This window comes from Notothenia coriiceps, unplaced genomic scaffold (assembly GCF_000735185.1).
Source record: "Notothenia coriiceps isolate Sejong01 unplaced genomic scaffold, NC01 NC01_scaffold00024667, whole genome shotgun sequence".
In the NCBI taxonomy this organism is placed as follows: Eukaryota; Metazoa; Chordata; class Actinopteri; order Perciformes; family Nototheniidae; genus Notothenia; species Notothenia coriiceps.
In genome coordinates, this window is record NW_011357368.1 from 6,453,847 (window position 1) to 6,467,908 (window position 14,062).

At 40.8% G+C, this 14,062-nt stretch overlaps 3 protein-coding genes across 3 annotated transcripts; 1 reads left to right on the top strand and 2 right to left on the bottom strand.

Annotated features, from left to right (window-relative positions):
• The first annotated feature begins 517 nt into the window (after nucleotides 1-517).
• Nucleotides 518-4,460, top strand: ankrd53 (ankyrin repeat domain 53). Its single transcript, XM_010782788.1, has 6 exons — nucleotides 518-570; nucleotides 814-907; nucleotides 1,369-1,568; nucleotides 1,814-1,978; nucleotides 2,066-2,186; nucleotides 2,273-4,460. Exons 1-6 carry the CDS (start codon nucleotides 518-520, stop codon nucleotides 2,801-2,803), a joined length of 1,164 nt encoding a protein of 387 aa, XP_010781090.1. The 3' UTR covers nucleotides 2,804-4,460.
• tex261 (testis expressed 261) lies at nucleotides 3,627-9,217 on the bottom strand. The gene is made up of 6 exons (XM_010782561.1): nucleotides 9,017-9,217; nucleotides 6,338-6,417; nucleotides 6,084-6,237; nucleotides 5,924-5,991; nucleotides 5,732-5,834; nucleotides 3,627-4,884 (listed from the first exon to the last, which is right to left on the bottom strand). Exons 1-6 carry the CDS (start codon nucleotides 9,084-9,086, stop codon nucleotides 4,769-4,771), a joined length of 591 nt encoding a protein of 196 aa, XP_010780863.1. The 5' UTR covers nucleotides 9,087-9,217; the 3' UTR covers nucleotides 3,627-4,768.
• A 1,786-nt stretch (nucleotides 9,218-11,003) lies between these two features.
• On the bottom strand, nucleotides 11,004-12,913 carry shtn2 (shootin 2). The gene is made up of 7 exons (XM_010782560.1): nucleotides 12,880-12,913; nucleotides 12,701-12,759; nucleotides 12,384-12,478; nucleotides 12,207-12,227; nucleotides 12,060-12,113; nucleotides 11,838-11,973; nucleotides 11,004-11,358 (listed from the first exon to the last, which is right to left on the bottom strand). Exons 3-7 carry the CDS (start codon nucleotides 12,459-12,461, stop codon nucleotides 11,201-11,203), a joined length of 447 nt encoding a protein of 148 aa, XP_010780862.1. The 5' UTR covers nucleotides 12,462-12,478; nucleotides 12,701-12,759; nucleotides 12,880-12,913; the 3' UTR covers nucleotides 11,004-11,200.
• Between the last annotated feature and the right edge of the window lie 1,149 nt (nucleotides 12,914-14,062).

The following is a 14,062-nucleotide window of genomic DNA, read 5'->3' on the forward strand; positions in this document are numbered from 1 at the left end:
TGACGACAAACGTATTTTGCTGACAGCCAATGAAATTGCAACAATGTATCAGCCAATCAAGGTTGAGCATGCAGTGGTTTATATTAAAAACACCTAACGTGGAATTATATAGGCTTTATGTTAACGGAAACTTGCATTGAAAGAGAATACAATTGTGAAAATTAATGAATATTTTCTAGTTATGATTCGACTTAAATATGACCCAGTAAAAGTGGAAAATGAATGTGGTATAAAAATGTATCTAAATCAATGCTGTTGCTACCTTTGACACACCTCAGACCGAACAATGATTAACCCAAGCATTTAGTATACAAATAATAAAAAATAGGGTTCTTGGTCTATTAAATACACGTAGCATTAGGTAAACAAACAGATTAAAAATGGTTACAATTATAAAATGACTGGATATTTTGTAGATTGTATTGTGATCAGGACTGCAGCTGTTAAAACAAAAGGCTTAACTCCGTGAAAGTGGAAAGTAAAAGTTACCCATGGTGACCACGTTTCCCTGGTAACCATGGAACCTGTCAACACATCAGGAAAAGGGAGACGAGGGGAATGTAGAAATCGGTAAATAACTTCAGAAATCTATTGATAATTGTTCTGCTTTTTAATGTAAACTTTAATTCATAGTAAACTAGCTGCTTTTGAGCACTTTACTTTTTACATGGGCCATTTTGAACGTTACGTGACTGTATTCAAAGTCACCATCTACCCCTAGTTTCATTTGGTGCAGCAAAGTCTTTATTTTGCCCTATGTTGATACTAACCTAGCATTCACAACCCTAGTTTTTTTATGGTTTCATTTCGCAGGAAGGTGACCCACAAAGCTCCCCCAGAGGGGCAGATGTTTCCAGATGTTGGGAGCCAAGAAGAGGAGCAGGATCTGTACAGTGTGAACAGACAGGTAGGCTCAATAACATTAAGAGAAGAAAGGAGCTTAGTGGTGCAATTAAATTGACCCACTGCAATCATTTAACAAAGGGCCTACTTCTAAATTGATTAGAATAAAGGTAACAAGTCAGCATTGAAAAGTTGCGTACTCAAGGAGATTCTTATTGAGAAGAAAAGTGTTTATGTGTTTTTGAAGTTGTATCCAGTGGAAATGGTATTTCACTGTTAAAAGATGCAATGAACAGTGTAAACCTTAATCTGTAGTGTTTACAGGAAAAAAAATCTATATTTCTCATTATAAATTCATTTCATTAAAAGCACACATCACAAAATGGAAATAATCTAATAAATTGCCAGTCCACTAACAATAAATGTACGAGAAATAATGATTGCTCCACTCCAATGAATTTCCCAGTAAGCCATGCCATTGAAGAAGCATACTGTATAACTGCATGCATGTGTTTCTTCCACCAGGGTCTTTCAGCGCTGCACATGGCCTGCCTTTACGGCCAGCTGGCTACCGTTCAGCTGCTGGTGGAGTCCAGGCATGGGGGGGTCAACAGCAGCGATAATCAGGGTCGCCGGCCTATTCACATGGTCCTGTCCCCCCAGAGCTCACCCAACACCGCCTCGTGCCTCATTTGCCTGCTGGAGCACGGGGCTGACATCAACACGTAGGGGAACACTTTTTTTGTGAATAAAATGCTGTGGGCATGTCCAAGTAGCTGGATGTATCAGCTGGGTCCAATAGCTACTTATTCAAACACTAAAGTAAAGCATTTTTTAAGAAAAGCCTACAATAAAAAGTGAAATTATGATTACGATGAGCTCGTTTGATGTATATATGCTGTTGCAAGGGATAATGATTATGATTATGGTGACAAAAATAATAATAGTGATTTATGTTTGTCTTTACCAGTACCACAGATTCAGGGGAGACCCCGCTGCACCTGGCCGCCGCTGAAGGCCTCCTGAGCTGCACAGAGACCCTCATGCAGGCCGGAGCAGATGCGCTGGCCCGGGACAACATGGGACAAATTCCTCTGGATTTGGCCCGCATCTGGTGCCACAGGGAGGTGGCAAGGTAACAAGCTAGAATAACAACAGCATACAAAGTTGGTTAAACTGTTTTGGTTGAAGTTTGAGACGGACTTCTTGTGTTGTTGTGCAGGTATCTGAAAAGCTGCATGTGGCAAACTGATAAGAAGAAAGAAATGCAGGAGAGGAAGCTGGGTCAAACTTTATACATTGATCTCATGGATATGGTCAAATTAAATAAAATCAATAAAAAGGTTGGTTTGGATGTTGGGCAAATCTAATCCCTCCACATTTAGGGGTTTGCAGCATTTTTCGAACTAATCTCCATGTCTTTTTTTAGACAGTTATAGATGAGAAGATGACAAAGTGGGCGAACCAAAAAGGTCTTCCTCTCCTGAAGGAATTCTCCCCCAGAGTCTTGGTGAGCCAGTACCACACCCAGTGCCTCGGTTCTGATCCGGTTCTGAAACCCCAGCCAGGAGATCATCTGGAGGACAAAAACATCCCCACGAAGCAACCTAAAGCCTCCTCCCCTGGACCCTGGACCATCTTCACGGGTCTCCAACCAGAGAAGCCCCTCAGGGAGCCGGACCTCCGGGACAAAGTGACGGTGCTGGGGGGCAGCCGGCAGCCTCAGTACACCACCCAGTGGGACAGCAGGCTCCACCCCGCCCCCGACCTGCCTCTGGATGTCCTCCAGAGGGTGTTGTTCCCCAGAGCCTTCCCTTCCAGGATCGCCTCCCCACGGTACTTTGAGCCAAAGGACATTGTGGAGGTCCAGCACAGAGGATACCCCCAGGGGCGGAGGACCTCCCCCTGGACAGAGGTGGCCATGCACTTGGCTGAAGTGCTGGAGCCCGGACATTACTGAACATCACACAGGAAGAGCTTAAACAACACCTGCATTAGTAAATGTCTGAAAGGAATGGATGAAAAATATCCATTATGTAAACTTGATGGTAGATTAAAAAAAAAATGAATCAATTTTTGTATTTAACATGCCATCAAATGATCCGAAAAAATGTAATTATTGTGCTTAGGGGGATTCTATTTTAGGAAATGTTTTGTAAGGACATCTAGCAGTGTCCTCTATGTCATCTCACTTCGAGTTGTAACAGTCTCAACAGTAGACTTTCCCGAACACAAAATCCCCCTCCCCCTCCTAGACTTCAAGCCCATAGTGACAAAATAAAAAACGCCACACACCCCAGATGCTGCACCTCCAAACGCGGGGTGAAAGGAGGGGTGAGTGAAAGGTGAGAAAACCTCAGTGAACTGGGTCACCTGTCTCAGATGAGTCCCTGCACTTTCTCTGCTCCCCCCAGGGAACTGACTCGGGGTCCAGGTGAGGGCTTGTCAACAGCGTGTGTGTGTGTGACTTGGAGCTGTGGCCTGTCAGCTAAAGGTGTGTGTGTGTGTGTGTGTGTGGTTGTTTTGTCTTTTTAGCTTTACTTCACACCTCAGTGGGGGTCAAAGTGCACACGAGCCTCAACCTCACTGTGACCGAGACACATGGGACGTGGATAACACCAGCTAGACTGTCTGCTACACACACACATTTTTTAGGGAGTGAAGTTCAAGGCGTAACAGGAAAATCCATCTTACTACACATTGTATTTAACATTAAATAAGTGAAGATTTAATTGGAAATGTTGAGGATCTATTTTTCTGTGAAAAGAAGCATTTAATCTATCTGTTATTTCAACAAAGTATTTTATTATACATCTGTGTAGCATACCAGCCTCCAATGAATCGCACTCGGTAATTGGTAAAAAGAATGTCGGGCTCTTTAAAAGCACTTTCATCAAAAACCACTTTGAGCAGCTTTTGTCCCCGACGCACGTTAGAGTCTTCACAAGGGTTTTCATTTGTCGTCAGAGGTCGGGTTAACTCGCTGATCAATGTTTTTAAAAAATCAGTTTGTTATTACCGTGTATTTCTTTTCAAAATAGTCCAAAAAAGAACTGTAGATCTGGAAGACAAAAAAAGAAAATCTCCAACACATGTAAAAGATCCAGACTGGGAGATATTCATTGTTCATCACATTCATTTAAGGGTGTTTCGTTTATAGAAGTAATCCTTTGCAAATGCCCTTATTAAGCCATTTTCATAACTGAGAAGCGACAGGGTGTTTACATCATGCCACATCCTGTATTTAAATTAAAGCACCAGCTGATTACTTACAACTTAACTTCACTTTCTTATTTAAAGTAGTCGGGTAAAGTAGGGACTTGAGGCATTTTTCCTGCAGCTGTTATGCCACTTTAAACCAAAATGAAAGCTTGGACATCAGGATTAAACCAGAAAGTACCTTAAAGTGGCTTCCTCTGAGGAGATCTATCTAGTCGTCTCCTAATTCTGCTCTTCTGTGTTTAATCTTAGCGTGAAACCTACAACACATAAAAGACAGAACATCTCATCTCCAGGAAAAAACACAAAATGATCTATCTCCCAAGTCAAAACGTACAGGTGGGTGTTACATTTCAGACCTTTTCACAAGCATATTTTAATACCAAAGATTTAAAAAATGTCCAACATGTGAATAAGAAAGCGCTGCGCTACAGAACCGATCCCCACAAAGGGGTCTTTAGTTGATGTTGTTGGCAGTCGGACAGACAAAGAGAGAAACAAAGAGACGACCGTGGCCGGTGTAAACTCGTCCAGCAGGAAGCTCCGATCCGTTCATTGGTCCTTCCTCTTTCTTCCCAATATGGCCACTGTTTCGTTTTAGTCCCATCCAGAAAAAAATTCCTAGAGTCCTTCCTGCTTCCCCTTAATCCTCCACACACACTCACTCATACACCTCTTGACCCTGAGGCTTCCCCCCCCGAGCCCCTTAGTACATCTTCTGTCTGCTGGGCAGCACCGCCTCCTTCAGGACCGAGAACACCACGAGGATCCCAGACCTCTTCCCCCTCTTGCCCTTGGTGAAGTAATTAGACACCACATCATCTAAAAGAAAGAACAAAGTAAATTGTTATACAGTTGTTTTTTTACCTGTAGTTTTTTATTTAGTCAAAGCTTCTATGGAGGTCTTGAAAAGAAGCTTCAAGTGTGTGTTGCCAATCAATAATCACACTTTTCCAATCAACCAAAAGATTTAATGAACATGTATTTTCTTTATTAAATCAACTTGATCGTTAATTCACAGTAAAAGTGTGACAAAATAGAAGTTATGTTATTTAAAGTCATTTATGTTGCTATTGGATTCCTGCTTGTCTCCCTTTGTTAGCAGCAACCTGTTTTTGCCCACAGTGAAAATGAGTTTTTTTAAAGGCTAAAGCTAAACGCTAACAAATATGGATTGAAGCATTTGTTGGATGATTTATGTTTGGCAATATTTGTAATGATTACATGTATTTTCAATTAACTTCGACAAATGGAATTTACAACGCTTTAGAGTTAAGGGTAATATCTGGACAAGAAAAGCAGCGCAGTATTTGAATGTGACGTTATAAATGAAGCTTTCACTTTTCATTACAGCCCTACTCATTTGTTGTTTAAGATCGAGATGAAATAAACAACAGTGGTCACACACACAGAGAAAAAAAAAGCAATTGGGGATCGAACCCATGACCGAGTCTCATCATCGACTGACTGAACTAGCACGGCTAATATAAGCGCAGGGGGTCATTCCTTTAAATGACATAGACATGGTTTTCCCTTGATTACCATGACATTATAACATAGGCTTTTTAAGATTGTGTTCATAAGACTGAGGGAGAGGTTACAATTAAACATACTAAACCCACAGCTCGAATCAACAACCAACATACAGCCAAAGAGACATCAATCTCACCTCCTTGTTGCATGGTGGACGGAAGCACGTTCTCCCCCGCTGACAGGGACACGAAGAAGCCGAAGGGGATCACCCACAAGCAGATGGTGAAGTACGCCAGCACCTTGACGCAGAATGAAAGATTATGAGACTTGAGTTAGAATGGCAGACAATCTTTTTCATGGATATGGCTTCAGAAAGAGACAAAATTACCTCTGAGAAGGGATAATACTCTTGTGCAAAGAACTGGAAGGCCATATAATGGTTCACCACCACCAACACTGGAGAGTGAAGACAAAGAAGAGACAAAATGTTGGAAAACAGGATAAGAGAAAAAGACATTTGGTACTAACAGATAGTGTGGCATGCTCACCACAGGAGAGGATAAAGTTTGGGGAGCTCAGCGCGATGTAAGGGAAAGTCTGGAGGAGGCCAAAGTACACCAGGTTGGTGAAGAGGCCGACCCCCACCATCAGCACTGGGAAGCTCTCAAAGAGATAGAGACAGGCCAGCACCCCTGTGGAGAACTGGACACATTCACACACACAGGACGCCTTGTTAACAACATGGTTCAGTACAGTATATTCTTAAAAACAAGACAATTAGGAGAATGATGTGGTTACTCACCATTATCATGTACTTTATTATTCGACTGGTGGCTACTGTGTATTCTTCTATTAGTTCTGCCAAGTAGTACAGGCCAGCAGCTGGGGGAGACAATCAGAAGGGATCAGTATTCATATGAGAGTCATAAGAAACAAGAAAAACAGAGAGGCAGTTTCATCATTGGATCTTCCAGACATTTCAATTATCTCAATAAAATACAAATGATAAAAATAAATAATCCTGTTGTTCACCACGTAGCGGTACATTGCTTGTTTGTGTTCAAAATAAAAAGGTAAATCTTAAAGATGAAAATATGTTTTGAAAATGTTACCTATGCAGCAGGATTTTTTATAACTAGTTATTTTTGATACATTCCTGACTTTTTGTACCACTACCAAAATTACACTAATCACTTTTCAAAGTAAAGGCTCTTTATTGTTAAACTTACTTAACAGAACCCTTACTTAAGGAATATAAACACACATTTTCTGACAAATCTTTGGTCGCTCTCAAATGCTAGTGATATTTATTTTTTCAAAACATTGAATCAAAAGTCTATATCAAAAGATAAACTGATAAATACAGTAAAGTGTGAATCAGACCAGAGATTCAAAGACGGCTTCCAGTACCAACAGCTTTTTATTATCGGTTCTAAAGACACATTTCACTCAGTTCCCCAAAGGTACCGAGATTCAATATCTTGCCAAATAATATCAGTTCAGTCGAGTGAATGAATAAAAACACATCGGCAAAACAGACGTGACCCACAGTTCGTGAGCCCGTGTAGAAGGAAGGCCAAACACAGCCGACTGTGCGTCAAAAGCATGCACGTCAAAGCCCTGAGAAAGGGACGGCGAGTGCAAAGGCTCATGGGAGAATCTGAGGGCTTCATCACACAAAGGCAATGTGCTCTTACCAAAAGAGTCTGCCTTGCCCTTTTCAACTCCATATTTCATTCAATGTCAACTTTTTTTTAGCATTGGACAGCTGGATACAGCAAATAGAATATGAACATGAGCTGCCCCAATTTAATTTGGAAAAGTACTGCACGATTATACCGACTTAATAAAGTAAGGGTCGGGGCAATCATGGGTTGTACTGCTCCTTCACCTAGTTTTGATAACAGAGTTGCACTGTTGCAATGCTACAAAGCAGCTTATGATTGGCAATAAAGAGCCAGTCATTAATAGGAGGTGACAGAAAGCCGTTTTGGCTGGTGTTTAACTCTGTCTATTGGGTATTATTGTAAATGCTCTGAATCCATTGCTAAATGTCAAGGAAGTTCTTACATGAAAAGGCAAGGGTGCCGCATTAATGTTATTAAGTTGCTAACTGCTAAAACGCAAACTAAAATCTTGCAGTCAGAAAAAGACATCAGAATTTTCTCGGCTCATATCATGGCAAATCAAAAGCTATTAACTGATGATAAGTGAACTGTATAACATTGGTAAAAGTTTTACTAAACACTGATAAAAGGAGGTTGCCTTAGTTAATTATTTAATCTGATTCAGTTTAGCAAACAGGATAATCTTAGTTTCTTGATCCTGACTATAATCAGAATCATAGTCAGGTTTATGTATACAAAAATAGACATAACAGCGAGGAGCAAAGAGAACTAACCTGGTAGATTTAAGGTAAAAACACAAGGTTATCATACACTCAGAAAAAGTATGTGCCGAAAGTAAAAACATAAGAACAACAAAAGAAGAAACAAGTACACAACCACACACAGCTGGGCTGGAGTGACTGATACTAGTAGGGTTTGACAGTCAGCAGCCACACCTGATAGCTGCAGGGGTGTGTGTGTGTGTGTGTGTGTGTGTGTGTGTGTGTGTGTGTGTGTGTGTGTGTGTGTGTGTGTGTGTGTGTGTGTGTGTGTGTGTGTGTGTGTGTGTGTGTTACGTGGCCAGGTAACTAACTTGCAACGTGGAATGACAGACAAGCTCTTTGACAAAGTTTTGAAGCAAACCCAACATATTATCATACTGTTTGTAACTATGTGAGCCAAATGCTTAATATCCAGTTTGTTGACTACGGGAATGTCATATTGTTAACATTGTAAAAAAAACATGCTAGTTAGATTTAAAGCGACATTGTCTAGTTCATATTAGTTTACATGCTAACCTTCCAACTGAATACTGATGCTATTATATCAAATCTGTATTGCATATCAGACTTTAGGACCTCACTATTGTCATATGCTCGCTCAGGCAAGTTCTGAATAGTTTAAAATGGTAAAAAGACTGAAGAGAGAAAGCTAAATGCTAGCTTACTTAGCATCATGACACATAATTGTTTCCACATGTACAACGAAAACTACTTAAGTTTAGGACATGTCAAAAACTAACAAATACATTCTACACTTTAATGACAAGTTTAAAAAAAAAAAAGTGCTGTTGTCATTTTAGAAAATTAAAAAAGGCATCATGTATTCGTTCTTCCTGTGGTGGAAATCTTGCTAGCTTAGCAAGCCAACAGTAGTGAGGTAAACGAACACAATGTACCTTATTTAGTCATAAGGTATGATTATTATTTGTAATTGCATTTTATTATTAACAAACTTGTGTATTGCCAACATGTGCAGGGCAGCAAACAAAGCCTAGTTATTATTAAATGTTGCAGCTTCACTTACTGAAATGGTCCGCTAGCGTTATTAATTAGCTACCTAGCATTTGCATGGATTTTAAAACATGCACTTACCTATTGCTAGCGTAACGAAGGACACTTGGATGACTAGCGACAGCCAGCTGAGTAAATAAATAAACCACATCTCTCCGCATGTGCTACAACACACAACACTATGAAAAAAAGACAGAAAACCAGTAAAAGCTAGCAGGCTAGTTACTAGCTCGGAACACCGGTCAAAGTTCCTGCCTTTGTTTTGAGGAAAGCAGAGAAGAAGGGGCCTGTCTGGAAGAGGGAGAGAGGTGTTTTGATGCAGCGCCATCTTTGGTTGGAGGACAGCTGCAAGAGATAAATAATAAAGAGCAGAATTTCTCCAGGTTGTATCTTATTCATCGACAATTCCGTCATGTGAAATATCATTGTACCAAACTCTGCAATTATCAATGTATGTTGTTGCACTACTATCCCATTCATTCACCAATTGTATACGCATCTTGTGGACAGCAGTGCTCGAAGCTCAAACCTTGCATTGATGTATTGAAAAAGCTTTACCTCCTTTTGACACTGAAACATAACTTAACATCCTGATTAATTCAATGCAGGGCTTCACTATGGGAGCCCATTAAAAAAAGTCCTACTATGTTAAAAGTGTGGTTTACCAAGCCAAAATATGGTACCCAAAAATAAAAATGGTGTGGTGGTTTAGTCACTTGACAGTTTGAGGAAAAAATAGCTTTTCAACACTTAACATGATTATTTTCATAGAAAGTGAAACTACGGGTGGGAACCTGAAAAATCTCTCCTTCAAAATCAAACAACACAAAAAAACTCATCTTGTTGGACTTGTATGGTAATACATGTGTAACATTGGTCTTGTTGTCATGTATTTTCTAGGCCCTCAGTATGCTCCTATTGGTTTCAGGAATTGTACCTTTAGTAAAGGTTGTTGGTACAACCCTATTTTCTTACTACTAAATAAGTAGTGTCTTTTTATTTCTTAATGACCCTGGGAGATATAATGTAAGATCATCATTCAGGAAAGGATGGGGGAAACCATACAGGGCAATATTATAAAGATTCACAGCAACTTCATGGGTGTCACTGGTGTCTCTAGTCAACACATCTTTCCTGTTTCTATCAGTATTCTCAGATATCCAGTATCAGTTTCAGAACCTCTCATTACTTTCATGTCTCCATTTACTGCTATTTCTCTCATACACACTTTTGGCTTTCATGTGCATTGATTCAATAACAGAGGGTAGAATACCTTACTGCATCCCAAAGCCAACACCTCTGAGACTGAGGAGGGAAACAATAAAAAATGTATGCTGAGGAGTGAAAAGGCAGACCTTCTAGCAAAAAGAGCTAAATAAAGTAAATATATAATGTGAAACAGTGTGAAGACACTAAAATGGTGTCGGAGTCAAAGGTGAGAGTAATTTCATCTTTTCAAATGCTTTTAACAATGACGGATAGGTAGATGATGTGGTGTGAGGGTACGATGTAGGTATTCAACCATGCATGCACGCACACATATATGCAGTATTTTCGAGGAGGTGAGAAAACAAAAAGCGACCTTCCGCATTTAAAGATACTTTCAGGAGGAAGCAGCCAGATCACCGGAGGCTCTTATCTCAACGACACCTCTGGGCTCGGGGTGTGAGAGCTTTAATGTGCCTAAATAAAAGCAGCCTCCAGCCTTCTGCCGGATCGAGCTTTAAGAGGCCGACACCTCGGGAGAGAAGTGGGTAAAGGCATCATATAAAATCATGAGACTTGCACTTAGATCAGCTGAAACCCAAAAGGCATGATATGGGACATTAACCACAGCTGAATGACTTTCATTTCCTTTGACACGCAACAAGTACGGCTATTTGAAGCAGACCTGGGTTAAATGGCTTTTGGTAGAAATGTTTTTTGTGGTTTTCTCTAGGTCAAAATGTGGGATTTTATAATGTTTTTCAGTGAGCACGTCCCATGTGGTACTCTCAAGACAAGTCAAATAAAATGCAGTTTTCTGACATTACACAACTCAAGTCTTTGTTTTCAAAAGAGACCAAGATCAACCCACATTTTATTGTAACTGATGAACCAAACGGTGCATAGATGTATTCATTAAATAAATCAGCCAATATGCATTCAGTTTCTCTGAAGTAAAACAAGAGATATTCAGGAAATCGCCAACAAATACAAAAAAAAGATGTCTTGCGGGACCTGCAATAACTGCAGCACTGACAATGAGGCTTCCTGAAGCTGCTCTCAGTTTTCTTGTCCAAGGATCAGTGCTGATGCTCGGATGCGGGAGTCTCTCTTCTCTCGGTTCTGCTTCAGCCTCCGGAGCACCGGGGCGCGGCTGCTCTCTCCAGCCCAGGGACAGTCTCCTGCTGCTGGGACACACTGAGCACCGGTCTGAGGCTCTGAAGGAAGAGATTATCTCCAGTTATGCACAAAACCAGACAATGAGAGAACACGGTTGTAGTTGACTTTGTTCTGATGATTAATATTGCAGAGGTTCAAATACTCATTGCGTGCAGATCAAATGCTGAACCTGGAGGGGAACTGGTGGCTACTTTTCACTTTTTATCTTTCCTTTTAAGTACATTAAAGCGTTTTTGCGTGACTTTTAAAATGTTATATGTCACCGTGCATTACCAAGTACATTTTAATGCAATTCCAATAAAAGCATGAATTCACTCACAGAAAATGGGGCATTACCTCAAAGTATAAAACTAATATCTCCAAACATTTGAAAGCTTTAACTTGCTTTCTGTTAAAGTGTATGTCGTGCTCTCGTGCTAATGACTCAAAACAGACTGCTTGTAGACACGCAAGAACCTACAAAAACCGCAAACCAAAGTCCATTGAAGAAAGGACAAAGAGGACAATGTGAGTGTACCCTGTGTTTGGTCCTGCTGGTCCCCCATGGCTCTCCTCCTCCTCTGCAGCACCTGCAGCAGCTCCGCTTCGCCAACATTTCGGCCCATTCCCCGTCTGGATGGCACTCTGCGGAGTTTCTGATGTTTCATGATGTCCTGGTGAGTATAAATGTTAAAAAGTGGAATAAATTGCTGTTTGTCAAAAGTGTTTTGCCTTTGCAACACTAATCTGAGTCCATTACCAGCATTCCTTTTAACTCCAGGATAGCTGACTTTCTGTTGTCACTCTTCTGGTCCTGCAAGAAGATTTGGGAATATTTGGGAATTCTGTGTCAACTGCTTAATAATAAAAAAGAAATTCAACAATTGGGAATATGAGGCTAACTGACCTTCCACGCACTGTCATCGTCCTGTGAGCAGAACAAGTCAGATTTTAGACGTTAGTATTTATTACTTAAGGGTTTTTTTCTTATACGAGTTTCTCTGTTCATATATAAATGCCACATAATGGGGAATGTAAATGAGCGAATACATTTAAAAAGTCTTTGTGAATACAATTGATCCACCTGTACTCTCATGATGGGCCTCAGGATGATTCCTCTTTTTATTCTCGCCATCATTTCATCCACCGCTCTCGTCTTCATGTCCAAAGGTTCTGCTTCTTAAAGATTAGAGATGGATGAAATATTTTAAAGGACTCTGAGAGCATATAATGTGTGTTTAATTTAAATAGAAGTAAAAGTATTGTTTTGAGAAACCAGAAAGAAGTTGTCATAAAAATCTGAGAACCCAAAAACATATATACATATCGGATAAATCATAGCTTCTGAGTAAAGTAAGTCTATTTGTTATCGATGCAGTTGAGTGGAAGTGTGAAACTCACTGTTTTGATCGGCTTTCCTGGCGCTTTCTTGTCTTCTGCTTCTCAGGACATCAAGTGTACTTGGCACAGAGAGGACAAAGGTGTCATATTGTCATACAATTCATGATTTAAAAGCCCAGTCATAAGGGTGTAAAAAGCCTCTGATACAGTATATACACAATGAAGAAGACGGTTCATACTTGGTTGACAGCAGACCAGAGGTGGAGGAGGTGGGGGAGGAGTGGGAGGGGAGCAGTAGTGGTTTTCTCCTTTTCTTGTTCATCCTCTTTCAGTGTATCTTTGGAAAACTGTTTCCCCATACAAACAAGAGGAGCGAAAACATTCCTGCTATTTAGTTATCCATGAGCCAAGAGACAAATCACCCAGGAAAAATAAGGAGTATTAATCATGGAATTTGCCACCAGTCAGAAGCATTAATAATTGAACTGCGCTGATCAGTACAGTGTGTTTTGTATGTTTGTATGAACCAGGAGCTTATGTCGGAAAGCTAAACAAAAAGGCTCTTACAGTCAAAGGGAACTGGAAGTGCTAAAATGTAATTCCATTACTGGGTTAGCTTACTTCCTTCACCATTGTATTAAGCTTTACTTAAGGCTTTCTTTCTTTTTTAATGACCACCATCACACATAGTGTCATTAGCTGACTGTTTGCTTCCATTTAGCATGTGTGTGCAAAATGCTCCTGTTCTTGCAGCGTACCTTCCTCCTGGAGCCGACGTGACAGTGTTGTTAGTTTTAGACAGCTTGTTCGTCACGCAAAGTCTTCCTCTCTCCTCGCTGCTCTCCGCTCTGCTTCTCAGTTCTGCAGCTAGAGGACAATGCTGCTCTTCTCCATGCGCCCTGACTCGGTTTAACCTGGAATACAGGATGAAAGAAACAGCATACAAGATGAAGACATCTAAATGACCATTTCAACTCTGTTGACCCCGCTGTGGCCACCTGGCTCCTGGTAGAGGCGCTGTCATATCACCAAGTCGGCCCTGCTGATGTGGAGAGATTTGCTCCAGTGCCGCTGCAGCTTCCAGGCCGGTGTCCGAGCTCTGGGCGTCACCACACTCGCTTGTGGGGCCGCTCCTGCTGCACCAACATCTGGGACCACCAAATTCCTATTGAGACCATCTTTAAACACCGTCTTTTATGTTAATCTGCTTCTACCGAAAATGCGGAAAGAAGAACATTAATGAAAACGGAGCCAATTTGAGCCCAGCGATAAAGGTGAGATCTGAATGGGCCTGGTTGTTGAATGTTCTCCCACACAGGAGTTTCACGATGGCAGAGGAGTGTTTTCAAACTAGTGTTGAGGCTGAACAATTACAAAATCCACTTTCATGAAGGGTACGAGCAAGACGGATGGGAATTAGCT